The 14,630-nt window shown below is 39.6% G+C and overlaps 1 protein-coding gene across 2 annotated transcripts in view; it reads left to right on the top strand.

Annotated features, from left to right (window-relative positions):
- The window catches only part of Ptprk (protein tyrosine phosphatase receptor type K), a 519,914-nt gene that overhangs the window by 412,835 nt on the left and 92,449 nt on the right, over window positions 1–14,630 (top strand). For both annotated transcript variants that reach the window (XM_050138244.1, XM_050138245.1), the window contains exons 12-13: window positions 2,287–2,560; window positions 6,578–6,614. In XM_050138244.1, coding sequence (XP_049994201.1) covers window positions 2,287–2,560; window positions 6,578–6,614 — 311 coding nt within the window. The remainder of the gene's footprint in view (window positions 1–2,286; window positions 2,561–6,577; window positions 6,615–14,630) is intronic.

Genomic DNA, 14,630 nt, shown 5'->3' with positions numbered 1-14,630 from the left:
CTTGTTCCAAGCTGTTGATTTTAATCTTAGATGGACGCACACTCAAGGTTTCTAAAGTGCAGTCTGTACCTTTTTGTCTTTCCTTCTCTTCCCCCTGTAACAGTTTGCTTTGCTCCAAATAAATCTGGAGAGCTACAGGCTGCCTTGCATATTTCCTATATTTAATTGAAATGGGAAAACATGAAAATGAAATGTTAAATATGTCAACTTAATGGAATGGGTTGAGATTTGATATATACTAGATTTTTTTTTAGGTGTATGGGATAGTTAAGAATTTTGTTTTCGCCGGGTGGTGGTGGCACACGCCTTTAATCCCAGCACTTGTGAGGCAGAGGCAGGCGGATCTCTGTGAGTTCGAGACCAGCCTGGTCTACAAGAGCTAGTTCCAGGACAGGCTCCAAAACCACAGAGAAACCCTGTCTCGAAAAACCAAAAAAAAAAAAAAAGAATTTTGTTTTCAAAGGTTAGTTTAGGCTATTAACCAAAATAGTTAGATAACTGTCATTGTTGTTCATTAGGGTAAGAGCATAAGGTTAGATTTGTCTGGAGAGTATGATACATCTATTATTGTGTGTGTGTGTGTGTGTGTGTGGATTTATACATAGTATAGAAGCATTTAACATAAATATGAATAATAAACTCAAAATAAGGACTAGGTCCACCTAGCAAGCATATATCAACTTTGCTCTATTTTTCTTTGTGTCTGTGGGGCTTTGCTTGCTATTTCCTAAATTTAAAATTGACAAATGTCATTCCCTAGATGAGACAGTGAGCAGGCTTCCTGTCACTAGCATTCCTTCAAGCTTGGTGACCCAACTTAGCAAAGTGTAGAGGGTAGTGCAGTGTCTACAATGAGAAACCACAGCATCTTCTGCCTTGGTTACTTTGTCAAATCTCAGTTTCTGCCGTTAATATGATCTTTCTCTCCTCTCAAAAGAGAAAGAAATAAATAATAACAACCTTTTTAAAAAAAAATTTAGCAATATTTTGATTAAAAAACCAGCAGGGGAGGACTTCAATATTTAGGAGGAAAATAAAACTGTAGTTTTAACTTAAATGTAATCCTTTGGGGTCTTTTGCTTCTAAGTATAGCAGCTTATATTTAAATTGGAATTTTGCTCTAGATCTGAATTTTTTTCATTTTCTTAGAAGCAAACTTTGTTTTTCTCTCTTAGTCTCTCTGGGAGACTCTTAACAAACAGTCTTCTTCCCTACTGCAGAACTGTTGGCTGTCTTCCCCCTCTGGGAGACCCAGATGGAGCACACTTACCTAAGGGTCTCAAGATTTTGCATGGAGCCCCCCACACAGCTTATTCCTGCTGAATTTAAACAAACCACCACAATTCATTTTCCTTCAGTTTTCAGAAATTCTAAACTATATTAATATTCTGCCACTAAAAGTACATGTAACATATTAATAATAATGGCAAGTTTCATAGATAGTCTTAACCTAATTTTTTTTCCATGAGACATTTTCCACTAAGGAAGGATGCTATTGACATATGAGTTTGAGAACTTGACAGTGCAGAGTTATTAGTGATCCAGAGATCGTTATTTTAAGTTTGCAGGGTCTTCTTTCTTTTATTACCCCTCTAAAATAACAGCGGTTGGAGGAAAGTTCTAAGGTGTTTAAAGAAAAGGGTTTGTGGTTCAGATTGGAGTTTTAATAGGCCACATGCCATCTGTCTCTCCAATTTGTAACATTTCATTATTAACAAGCCCAGAAGAAGGAGGCAGTCTATTTCTGTTGTGGGGACAGATTTCTGTCCATCTGTGCCCGCCTTGTCGCATGTCACTTGTACTTTGGATCTGCATAGCTGTGAGGCAGTAGAGATGGAGGCCAGGTCAGGAGGTGGAGAAGCCTGTCAGTGCTTTGAGTCCCCAAGCCTGTGACAACTGCCTCCAACAGCTTCCAGTGCCTCCCTGAGGCCATCATTCTGGTGGGCCTTGGAGCTGGGCCTTCCCTGATGTAATCTCGCAGGAAAATGTTAACTTTTCCACTGAAAAATAGGACACGACTATGGTTAACGCCAGGGTCCTCATTAGCAGGCCTTAGTTTTCAGTCCCTGCAAATGTGAACCGCTTTATGGTGATTACGACTTTATTGTAAGCTCAGCGTTGGGGGCAGCAGAGCCCATGAGAAGCTGTTTTATGGCAAATGGGATGCATGCCGGTTACATATACATGGAGACACAGCGTACCCACGCTGAACCCCTTGTTCCTATCCCCAAATCTCAATGTCTTGACGGTTTTCTAATTGCAAGCATTTCTTTCCTTTCCCCAAAGTGCTTACCAAATTGTCGTGGAGCAGCTGCATCCGCATCGGACCAAGCGAGAAGCCGGGGTCATGGAGTGCTACCAGGTACCCGTCACGTACCAGAACGCCCTGAGTGGGGGTGCACCCTATTACTTTGCTGCAGAACTCCCCCCTGGGAATCTTCCTGAGCCTGCCCCTTTCACCGTGGGTGACAACCGGACCTATAAAGGCTTTTGGAACCCTCCGCTGGCTCCTCGCAAAGGATACAACATCTACTTCCAAGCCATGAGCAGTGTGGAGAAGGTGAGATGCCGTTGAGATTTGATTTCCCCTCGATCATTCGTAAAGCAATGGCTATATTTTATAAATACTCGGTAGCGTTTGCTAAGGAAAATTGAAAAGAGGGGAGAGAGAGAGAGAGAGAGAGAGAGAGAGAGAGAGAGAGAGAGAGAGAGAGAGAGAGAGAGAGAGATTAGATAGGGGGAAAAAAATCGGTGTATAGTGTCTCTCCTGTTGCCAGCCACGTGCAAGTTGACTGAAGGCCCCAGGCTGTAAGCCAGCAGCATTTCACAGGATCTCCGTTTCCTAGTAACTACTGCAACTTGCTCCGTCTTCAGGAATGCCCACAGTGCAACTGTGAGGGAAGTGATTTGAAAAGGTGGGTGTGCTGCCACCGGGACTCCACCCCCAGTAAATTCCCGCCATTGTTCTGCCTCACTTGCTCAGTAGTGGCCGCTTCAAAAGATTAAATTTACTTTCAGGATAAACAGAATACGCGTTCCGCAGCGGGCTAATAAACCTTTATAAGCTTTTCAGGGGGTACAAGCCAAATAGTAAATAACAAGTAACAATCTTCTGATTACAAAGTAATGGGACGCCCGTGGTCCAGCTGAGAGACCCTAAACAGAAGACTGCCTGCCGAAGGCTGGGTGCTGAGCCATTACAGAAGTTGGCTGGCCCTGGCCCCAACTGCCCCTCCTTTTCCTATTTTGGACACAGTTGTTGTGGAGCACTGCTGCTGATCCCAAATGAATATTGAAGCGGAAATCACAGCAGGGCACGTGGAGAGAAACAACCTAGCCTTTTGCTCTCACGCTGGTTACTTTTGAAAGTCTTTTCTTCCCAGCGACTTAATGTTGTTTTTATTTTTTTATTTATTTATTTCTAGTTTGGACAAAGGCAGGCAGGATAGAAAAAGCATGTTGAGAAGAGAAACTTTTAACAATTTCCTATCCAGATGAACACTGGCATTTTGATGGACTTGTAGCTAGCTGTATGAGAAGTGGTTTGGTTTTGTATAATTGGTGGCATCTGGGAGCCGATATGAAGAATGTGATGAGCAGTTGTATGAGTCATATTAGCTGTTAGGAGAGTTTAATTGGGAGACAACCAATTTGTATTTCTACAGGGGCCATGACAATACGAATATCGATTTGACACGCAAGCTGTATTTTCCTGCCTACCAGTGTGGCCATGGTACAGTATAGGACAAAGAAAAATGCCAGAGACCCTTTAAACAGGTAGTCTCCATGCAGAGGCTATTCATAGTTGAAGATGTTTTACCCTGATCATTTTCCCCTATATAACTCGATTCTTTAGGGTCCACACCAAGTTGTATTAGTTGTTTTACTGGCTCTGGCAAAAATGCCTGGCAAGAAGCAATTGAAGAGATAAAGGGTTTATTTCAGTTCACAGTGAGGGTTAAGTCCATGGAGTGCAAGGCATGGTGGTAAGAGTAGGAAGCGACTGGTCACATGGGTTCTTATTCAGGGAGCAGGGAGCAAACTATCCTGATGTTCTTCCCAACCTCTCTCTCTAGTGTGAGACCCTCAGCCCATCAAATAATGCGATCTATATTTAGGGTAGGTCTTTCTACTTCAATTAATTTATAGATAATACCTCACAGACATGCCCAAAGGTTTGTTTCCATGGTGATAAATCCCATCAAAATGACATTCAAGTTTAAAGAACCCTCGGAACATACACAAACCACACACATTTTCAAAAGTACTTGTCTAATTAAGTTTTTCAAAACAGAGACATAAGAAAAGTTGATAACCCACCCCCAAACACAAATAGCACACAGGTAGGAGGCAGTTCCAGGTTGGGGTTTTCATCTTCAAAGAGGTGATAGCTTCCAAGTCAACTCCTGTTAATCCCTCTGTTGTGTGGCAGGAGTGCCTATGAATGTGTGTTGTAATAGGAGCGGCGGGGCTGCGACCCCAGCACCCCGGCCGCCTGGCTAGCTTATGCCTGAAATAACAACACACAAACTGTATTCTTTTAAACACTGCTTGGCCCATTTCTATCTAGCCTCTTCTAGGCTAATTCTCACATATTAATTTAGTCCATTTCTAATCATCTGTGTGGCACTGCTAGGTGCGCTTACCGGGAAGATTCTAGCCTATGTCCATCCTGGGTTGGAGCTTCATCGCATGTGCCTCAGAGAGCAGAGCTATTGCATCTCTGAGCTCTCTTCCTCGTCCTCCCAGCATTCTGTTCTGTTTACTCCACCCACCTATGTTCTAACCAATAAAATGGTCCAAGCCAGTTTCTTTATTAGCCAATGACCTTCCTCCATCAAATGTGTGTACTTACAGGGGATATTCTCTGACATTCTTTAACTACACTACTATTTGATCAAATTTAACAGTGGTTTTCAACCTGTGGGTCACGGTCCCTTTGGCAATCAAATGACCCTTTCACAGGAGTAACCTAAGACCATCAGAAACCACAGATATTTACATTATAACTCATAGCAGTAGCAAAATTACAGTTATGAAATTAGCAATGAAAACAATTTTATGGTTGGGGGTCACAACAACATAAGAAGCTGTATTAAAGGGTCGCAGCACTGGGAAGGCTGAGAGCTATGGAATGTGAGTACTGGCAATCATATCATTCACAAAGTGTTTTGACATTGATGAGCCTCGCACCAGCAGAGGCTGGTACGCCTGCAGAGACTCAACAATGACTGCTTTTAGGAGATCAACATCCCTTGGGGTCTACATTGGCTCATGAAAGTCTCCTGCAGCCAATTCTAAAGGTCGGCCATAGAGAAGAAACAGAAGAACACATTTCTTCTCCTAGTTCTATATTTTACAGACTTTTCAAAGTAAATGCTCGAGAAGGAATTATATAAATTTTGTTTATTATTCATCAAAATATAAAGCCATTGAAGATAGAGTTATAAATACCTCTTAAAGATAACCTCTCTTTCATAAAAACTCATGTTCCTAGTATGTGAACCCTGGCTAACACAACTAAACAAACAGAACAGAGAAAACAACATTAGGTAGATCCAGGATTGCACAAAAGCAATTTATTAGGATTCCAGGGACAACAGTCTGTCCACACCCTGAGGCAGAAGGAAGGGATAGGTGTGCTGAACCCTGTCCAACTATAATATACCCAGATCTCTTCCTAAACTATGTTGTCCAGTGTGACCTAAGCAACAGCTAGCCCAGGTGGCTGTGACCAGAGAAACCCACCATTATAATGCCTTTGTCCTGTAGGGTTTGGAACACATGGGAAAAATCATGGAGGAGAACTAAGTAACAAGACCTTGTCAGGGAGGAAAGAGGGGGTGGGGGAAAGGAAGAAAAGGAAGAAAGAAAGCTAAGGCAAGCAGAGAATGACCAAGACTGAAGTAGGTATCTGAGAAGGGAGCAGAGCCCAAGACAGCCTGGGGGCCTTGTGTCTCTTTGTACCCCACAGCACTAACCTTTCTTACTACTTTCTCTATCTACCTTGGTAATAAGAGGTAGGAAAAGAAATTTAGTTGCTGACAGCTAAATTTCCAGGAAAGAAAGAGCAGATAAATTACATCTAAACTGCTATGTGATGTCTTGATAATCTTTCTTAACAACTACCGTTTAGCTGTTTAGTCATGCCGAGATCCAAGGGAGAGTATATCATGTTCAGGTTTGTTCCAAGTCTGGAGCTGTCAGATGAAAATTAGATTTGTATACGTTTCTGATTTATATTAGCTTTGCAGATCCGTATCTCTTTCTGATAGCTCAAGAAGCAACAAAAATGCAAATAGCAGGCCATCCAGCTTGTCTTTGCCACACCAGTTTGCTTTATGACAAAGTGAAACAGATACAGACATCTCTAGCAATTACTAGAAACCTCCTTCAAATTTTTAAAATACTGCCTAAGCCTATATATTGAGAAAGAAATTCCCTGGTTATTATAGTTCTTTAGTCATAATCTTATTGTTAACCCTTGGAGTGTCGTGATAAGAAGTATAATAATAATTTACAGATCAGAAAACATTGTCTATATATTGATCATTTTCTTTTGATTTCCCTCAACTAGGAAACTAAAACCCAGTGTGTACGAATTGCTACAAAAGGTAAGAGTTTGCTTTTTTATTTTGTTTTTGTTTTTAGCTCCATTCTCTACCCCTTTCCAAAATGAAAGAGTTTTGCTCCCGGCTTCAGGCGAATAAAGGGTGATGGTTCTTTTACAAGGTATTTGTACTGGGACCCAGTTGCACCCCCAAGTTCTCTGAACTCTTGGATGTCTTTAAGACAAATGGGAGCCCTTCATCCCATCACTAGTGCTGAACTAAATGAACCTTGTTATGATGATTAAGATGTGCTTAGAAACCTTAGAGCAGCTTAGCCTTGGATTTAGAGTCTGAAAGGCCTTATGCCGCCCATCAGCCTATTTGGGAAAAATCAGCCCTAGCAGCTCAAAGTACAAGTCACTTTACTTGGAAACCTCCATCACTGTGTGATAGACAGATCAAACAGGTTCGGCTCTGATGAGTCTACACACTCAGGTGAGCGCTTCATTTGTATTTGGTTCTGATTTAAAAGGAACAAAGCTAGTTCAACACCGCAGGAGCACTGGAGGGGGAAAACAGCTCCAGGATTTCATCACTCCAAGGAAGACGTTTTAATTTTTCTCTTTGATTCAGCTAACATTGGGAAATTATTTCTGTGAAGGCTAGCAAGCAGAACACTGCCTGCTGACCTTGGCTGCCATGACTTAGCTGGTTTGATAAGAAGGAATGTATTGTCACCTTTGAATGAGTATTGGGAGCAGGCTTCTATACCTCTCTTTGTATTGTCCTTTCAAAACTGAATGGTCCAACAAGGGAGAGGCTACTGCTTTGTCTGTTCTAGCGGAGAAGGACTAGCTATCTGCAAGCCTTCCTGAGCCTCCACAGAGGATTGTTCCGCTGGGAGCTCTGTTGCCATAGTTAGTATTTGATGCACATTTGTGAGCGTAGCTGATTCACTGGGGGTAACAATGAATAGCCATATTCTGTTTATGTTGGCATCTCGCCTTTCATCTTTTTCTCCCTCTATCAATCTGCTCAATTAGCATTTGTTTTTCTCTTGATTTGTGCAAGCAATAAAGAGTTTCCCCTTGACTCATGGGACTAATAAAGAAACTTCACAGATGGGGTAAAAAACCTACTGATTTCCATTCATATACTAAGATTCCTCATGATAATAAAAAATAAGTAAACAATGCTAGTGGTAAAAAAAAGAAAAATATATGCAGAAGCATCTAGTGTGCTAGCGGGCTTTTTGTTTTTTGGGGTTTTTTGTTTGTTTGTTTTTGTTTTAAGAATTGGCTTGTAAATCAGGAGTTCAAGTTGAAACTCCTGGAAGTTAGCCGCAAAAGACATTTAGCAGACTGTTGTTACCTCTGCTTTTCTAGATTTAAAGCAGATGCTAAGAATGTAAAAGGTACCCATAGCAGGCTGTTAGAAAGGTTTTTTTTTGTTTTGTTTTGTTTTGTTTTTGTTTTTTGTTTGTTTGTTTGTCTTTCTGAGACAGGGTTTCTTAGTGTAACAGCCCTAACTATCCTGGAACTCACTCTGTAGACCAAGCTGGCCTTGAACTCACAGAGATCCCCCTGTCTCTGCCTCCTGAGTTCTGGGATTAAAGATTTGTGCCCCCACCACCCAGTTAGAAAGTTCTTTAGATAGGAAAACAATGAAAGGAAAAAAGAGCTGAAGCGATTGCAAGACAGGATTTCCTTCTCATTCACTGCTTTCGTGGATTGTTTTGGGGTCACTTTGTCCCCTTTGGATACCAATAAAAGCAGGATAGCAAATATTATCTGGTATTTCTGCTCCAGGGAGGGTTATAGATCGCGGAATTCGATCTTAGCATGTGACATTTGCTAGCCGCCCAGAGGGTGCTAAGAAGGCTTCCTTCCGTTTGTGGTCATTCCCGTGTTCTTGTGCATCCTGGGGCACTCAGGACGTCTGGTTGACAGAGTGGCTTACTAAGGATGAGAAGGACTTTGGTCTTAGTCTATCTGAGGTTAGATCTTGATCTTGTCTGATAGCCTCAAGGCAAATTACAAAAGCTCCTTTCGCCAAAGGAGCATAGCAAAGTGCTTTATCCCTTATTATTTTGAGGATTTGGAGGACATATAGACTACTTCTTCCTCATCTAGGATTTTTTTTCTTCCATGATTTAAGATATCTGTAGCAAACCATAGACAGAAAAATATTAAGTGAGAAATTCCAGAAATAAAAAATTCATAAATGTTAAATTTTGTATGCCACTGGCAGTAGCATAATGAAAGTTTCACTATCTTACTCTAGTTGTCCCAGGACCCGAGCGCCCCTTTGTCCACAGCATTTGTGGTGAATATACTACCCACCTGCCAAGTCACTCAGTAACCACCTGTTTCTGTATTGTTATGTGTGTGTTCAAGAAACCCTACTCTGATGAATTAGTGGCTTCAAAGTGCAAATGTGGTTGTTCTGTTCACTTCTTACAATTGGTCATCTCATATCGGTGTTATACTTTATCATAGGTTTGCACTTGTGGAAGAAGTAGTAGCTGCAGAATTTGATTTTATTTGTGGCTTTAGTCATTTACCAAGGTTTCTGGAACACAGCTACCACAGATAAAGGAGCTGTCATGCACACAACGTGTTTGAATGAGCCCTGGCATACTTTACATATTACACATGTTAGCCGCTGTCTTCTCGTGTCAATTATAAAGTGCAGTGTTATCCTCGCTAATGGACTTCCCTAGAGGCTCCCGAAAGAGCCTCTGTGTTTTCTGTTACCATTGTAAATCTCGAAAATTGCCGTGGCTAGTCCCTAAAATGAACATGTTTTACCTTGCCTTTGAACCACATAAATCATCATATGCAGTTATGAGGGGGAAAATAAACATAAATACTAAAGTAGACTTAAATTGCAGATAGAAATTTATTGGGAGTAAAATTAAGGGTTTTTTGTGATTTAATATTTCTAACAAGATCTAATCCATTTCTTGCTCTCAATTTTGACATTTTTCTATCTATGAAAAAGCACACTTTAGTAAAGTAACATTGCCTTATTGACTGAGTGCAGCTAAACTAACACCGTGGAAATATAGTTGCCATTTTGTCTAGAATCTTTCAGAATGGAAATAAAAATTTTCAGACACGGGATCTTGAAGACTTAATAACTCATCAAAATGATATAACCATGTGCTTGTGAAGGGATATAAAGAAGCCTACTAGTAAAAGACTAGCTAGTTAAGCAAGTGTACACTTTTGTAAAAGAGTAATTAAATTCTATGTTGAGATAGGTGGGCCTCACTGTTTAGTACATATTTGAGATGTGTGGGCTTTGCTGTTATATGTGTGTGTGCGCACGCGTGTGTGTTTGTATGTGTGTTACACACACACGCACACACATATATTATATATATACATATATATGTGTACATACATACATATATGGGCTCATGAGTAGTTCCTTGATTTTTTTTTAAGGTAACAAAGTAATGAGAACTATATGAACATGGGTAGAAGCAATGCTGAGTCCATAGGTGAATCTGTGGCAGGAGTGTGTGTGTGTGTGTGTGTGTGTGTGTGTGTGTGTGTGTGTGTGTAATCTTGCTAGCTTTCACAGAAGGCTGCCCCTGATGCTCAGGGAAGCAAAACCATGTCATTTATCAGATAGTGTCAACAGAGGACAGCCAGAAAGATTGGAATCTGTTGGATCCTGTGTGGCATCCCTATGGACACAGCCTGTGTTCTCCATTACTAAAACCTTACCTTCATCTTCATGTCCACAGCCTCAGCTAGGAGTACTGAGAAAGTGGGATCCAGCTTTCCTAATGTCCTTCATATATAAGTCAACTTTGCTAAAAAGAGCATGTTTCTCTAGAAGTCCGGATGTCTCTGCTGTAAGACATTCTACTTTCCAGGGACCTTTTATATTTATTTTTGTTAGACAATATGCATTCATACATATTTTTTAACTTAACTGTTTAGTCAAGTTTAATTCTGTGATTCAGTAGTCTCATATATCACTATATTCCAAGAACAAGTATAATATGAAAGTCTTATTATGTACAACAAATATTTGTTGAATTGGTAATTGAATTTAAATTTGAGGTGCATGTTTTTGTTTTAATATTTAATCAAAATGGCTGCAGCACTGCCTGCAATTCAGAAAAGTATCAGAGGACTTGTATGTGGTGAGTGGCGTGTGCAGGTGGGGCTGTTTTTTTTTGTTTCTTGCAATGTAAATTTATAGGTCACCTTGTATTTTACAAAAAAAAAAAAAAAAAATCCAAAGCTGAGATTCTGTGTGAGTCTGCAGTTACTTAGAAATAAAATTTGTAAACTGGTGTGTATTAAGTTTTTTTGACTGAGTGTTTTACTGGGATAAGTGACAATGTATGATTTCTTCATTCAAATGGCTATCTGTGTGCATAACTGGGAAACCTGTTTAGCTGAAACGCTTCAACTTGGTCACTGCGATTCTAATGACTGCAACTCTGCTGATCTCCAGTGTGAGGGTACTAGTCTAGTGTTCTAACAAGAATTAAATGATTTAATGTAGCCAAGCAGACACTCTAAAGGAAATCTCTTTCTACTTTGATTGTCTGTATGTAGCCATTATGATAAATGATTAAACAATTACATTAAACATCACACAATGAGCGCTACTTAGCAGCATAAGAATGTATCGTGTTTTACTGATGTGGACCTCTTGGACTTCAGTTGGACGTATTTAAATCGTAACTGCAACTGAACTTAAGAGCTCAAATATTAATTACAAAATTGAAGTGTAAAGTTAACAAGGGTTTTCGCTGAGTTTTCATATCTTTTTATTTAAACTATTCCTCAAGTTCTGTGTCAGTTCCCACAATAAGCACCACATCCCAGGAATATTCTTCATCTAATGTTTCCTTTTCCTTGAGTCTCATGAATATGAATGTACAGGGCTCCTTCATAAGTAGATTTACCCCCCATGCGCAATGTATTGCTCATGAAACATGAAAGACACTGAACTTCAGAGGGTCTTGTTCACACTCTCCCGGCTCTCTACCAGCTTTAATATTGAGAGAACACTGTTTGTATGTGCAGCCTTCATTTCTTCAGCAGCACTAATGGAATCCATACGTCTATCCCTGCAGTCTACTTCCTGATCAGACATAGGTAGACGCTGAGTGGCTTCCAGACTAGAGTGCCTGTTAGTCAACATTTAGTTCTAGCTGCATATTCTTGCCCTGACCGCTTAGAAATAACTCCAGCATTTTCACTCTTTGGAGTTCACTTGTTTCACGGGATGACCTTGACCTGTCACCAGCACTTCCTTAAAAGAGATCATTCACATTCAAGGTAAAGTCTGGAGACAGAGGACGGCACCATGGCTCAGGCCTGCCCAGCCATCGCTGAAAGCTATGGACAGACACACACTTAGATACTCTGCTGCCGTTTGTTTTTCGCCTAAATTGCTGGGGTTTGGATAGGAGAAAGGCGCTTCAGAGAGGTTCATTCTTATGCCATAAACGTATTTAAACACTAATTAAATGTCAGAATAGGCAAGGACTAGCAGCTTAGACTAGTTGATTGGAAACTTTTCCAAATTGACCTCAAATAATTAGAGGCCATTTTAAAATTGCAGATTGGTGGATTATGGTTTTTAATAATGGATGCAATCAACTTCCTCACTTTAGATAACTTGCTTGAACTTGATTCAAATTGTTGATAACCTCTTTTAGAATGTTGAATTAGCATGTAATGTGCATACTGTCAGCATCTTAACATAAATGGAAGGACACTGTTATTATTCTGTTTGAAGCTATGGGTTTCCATAACTGCAAATTTAGGGATATAATTCTCTAGGACGTAGTTGATATTTTGACTTGCTTTCAATAAAACTCCTCTTTTAGTATTAAAAATTCAACCTGAATCATAATAACACAGTAAAGAATTTGTGAGAAACTAGAAAGACAGTAATTCAGAGAGAACTGATAATCCAATTCAGAAAAAGAAGCAATAAGTTTGGATAATACAGAAGCTGTGTGGTGGTAGCAGCACACACTGTTAATCCCAGCACTGGGGAGGGAGAAGCAGGCAGAGCTCTGAGTTAGAGGCCACCCTGGTCTTTAAAGGAAGTTCCAGGATAACCACAGCTACACAGAGAACCCTGTCTTGAATTAAAAAAAGAGTTTGTATTATACAGAACTAATATTTTAAAATATTCAGTAGCTTAGGTTGGTATGGTGGTATGTAGCTCTAATCTCAACACTTGGCAAGCACAGGCAGGAAAATCACCATAACTTCAAGGCCAACTTGGCCTGTTTGGTTTGTATCAGGCAGTCATGGGCTACTTAGTGAGATTCTCTCAACAAAAATAAATTAAAAATTAACAGCATCAAGAAGAACAACAATTTATGAATATATAATATATCTAATAAAAACAAAGGATAGATTTTTGATAGATTTTAGATAGATATATAGATAGAGATAATACATCTGCCCTGAAAATTGTAGAGAAAAACCAATTTTTTTGACATTTTATTTTTAAAATAACTACATCATTTTCCCCTTTCTCTTTCGTTACTCTGGCTCCTTCCATTCACGTCTCAAATTCATGTCCTGTTTTTTGTTGTTAATTATTGTTACACACACACACGCACAGATACATACAGAAGCACACATATTCCTTCTGGCTTCTTAGAGCACTGAACACATGTTTTGAATGGACATACATGCAGATAAAGCATCCACACCCATAAAAATAAATGCATTTCTAGAAATGAAAAAGAAAATACTCTGGACCAGAGCCTGGCTATCTTTTGTCTTTGGAGTAGATTAGGAGGAAGAGGAAGTGAGGTAAGACTCCTCAGACAGACTCTACAGCTCTGCTTTCTAGAGCAGAGACGCCAGGCTCTCCCAGGCAACTCCCACCCAGGATGGACTTAGGCTAGAATCTTCCCGGTAAGCGCACTCCCGCCGCTGCTCCGATTTTAACACTGGTCCTCATGCTCTTCCCATGTGTCTCTTTGTGTGCATTGTCTGTGCTCCTGTTTTCAAAAATTAATCTGATTGGTGGTTTTGTTTTCCATTAATTCAGAGAAAAAAAGCCCCCCAAAAAATTGCACTTAATTTTAGAGTTTAGACTATTCTCTGGGGAAAATGATAGTATCTCTAGTGACATCAAGTCAGGAACACGTAATTTTAATAAAGTTCTGAGCATGGTCATGGTTAACATGAACAACCTGTTGGGCGCCAGTGTTTTCATTCATTCTACCAAAGTTCATAGCTTTGTAAGCTTTTTAAATTTAAAATGGAGAGAAATATTCTTAAAAGTTAATAGCAAATAGATTTTAAAGCCCATTTGCAAATGTAAAATACAATTTGTTCCTGAAAAACTAGAGTAGAAACACGCACTATTTCCACAATGGATTCAAAGGCTAAGTAGTCTCAGAATTTATTATTAAGAAAATCCCACCACCGTGACCTATCTGGATGGTGTGTATGGTTTACATGGGTGGAAGGTGACACTCTAATTATATTGAAATCTACACATGATTTGTAATATAAATCTGCCCATCTTTTTAAAATATATGAGTGACTGAATGGAGTAAGTTATTCCATTTTACTGTCTATCTTACAAATATTTCTGGTGCTCATTAGGATTATTCTTTTCACTGCTCTGAAGATGCATCAGGTATATTTCAGCTAGACTTTTTAGTTAGTGACTATGAAAAACAATGTCAAGTGTTCACTTTTCTCTAAGTATATAAGAGATAGGGAAAAATTAGAAACAGAAATTCTACTTTTTTTAGGAGTTAGTCCAACCTAAACTTTCTGGCTTAAAAAATTAAAAATTAATGTTTTAATGTAATTCCTTCAATTAAAAAGAATTAAAAAACAAAATGGAAAAAATGTATTGCTCGAACATTTTCTTTTTTAAATTGGGCATAATTTTTCAAATTTTATTTTATTTAAAATAGCTTTTTTTTCCTCACATAATATATACTCCTTTTGGGGCTGGAGAGATGGCTCAGCGGTTAAGAGCATTGTCTGCTCTTCCAAAGGTCCTGAGTTCAATTCCCAGCAACCACATGGTGGCTCACAACCATCTGTAATGAGGTCT

Source organism: Alexandromys fortis, unplaced genomic scaffold (assembly GCF_014885135.2).
Source record: "Alexandromys fortis isolate MF-2015 unplaced genomic scaffold, M_Fortis_MF-2015_v1.1 scaffold_14, whole genome shotgun sequence".
Lineage (NCBI taxonomy): Eukaryota > Metazoa > Chordata > Mammalia > Rodentia > Cricetidae > Alexandromys > Alexandromys fortis.
The sequence above is the reverse complement of the archived record's forward strand: the minus strand, read 5'-3'. Positions and strand labels throughout refer to the sequence as shown.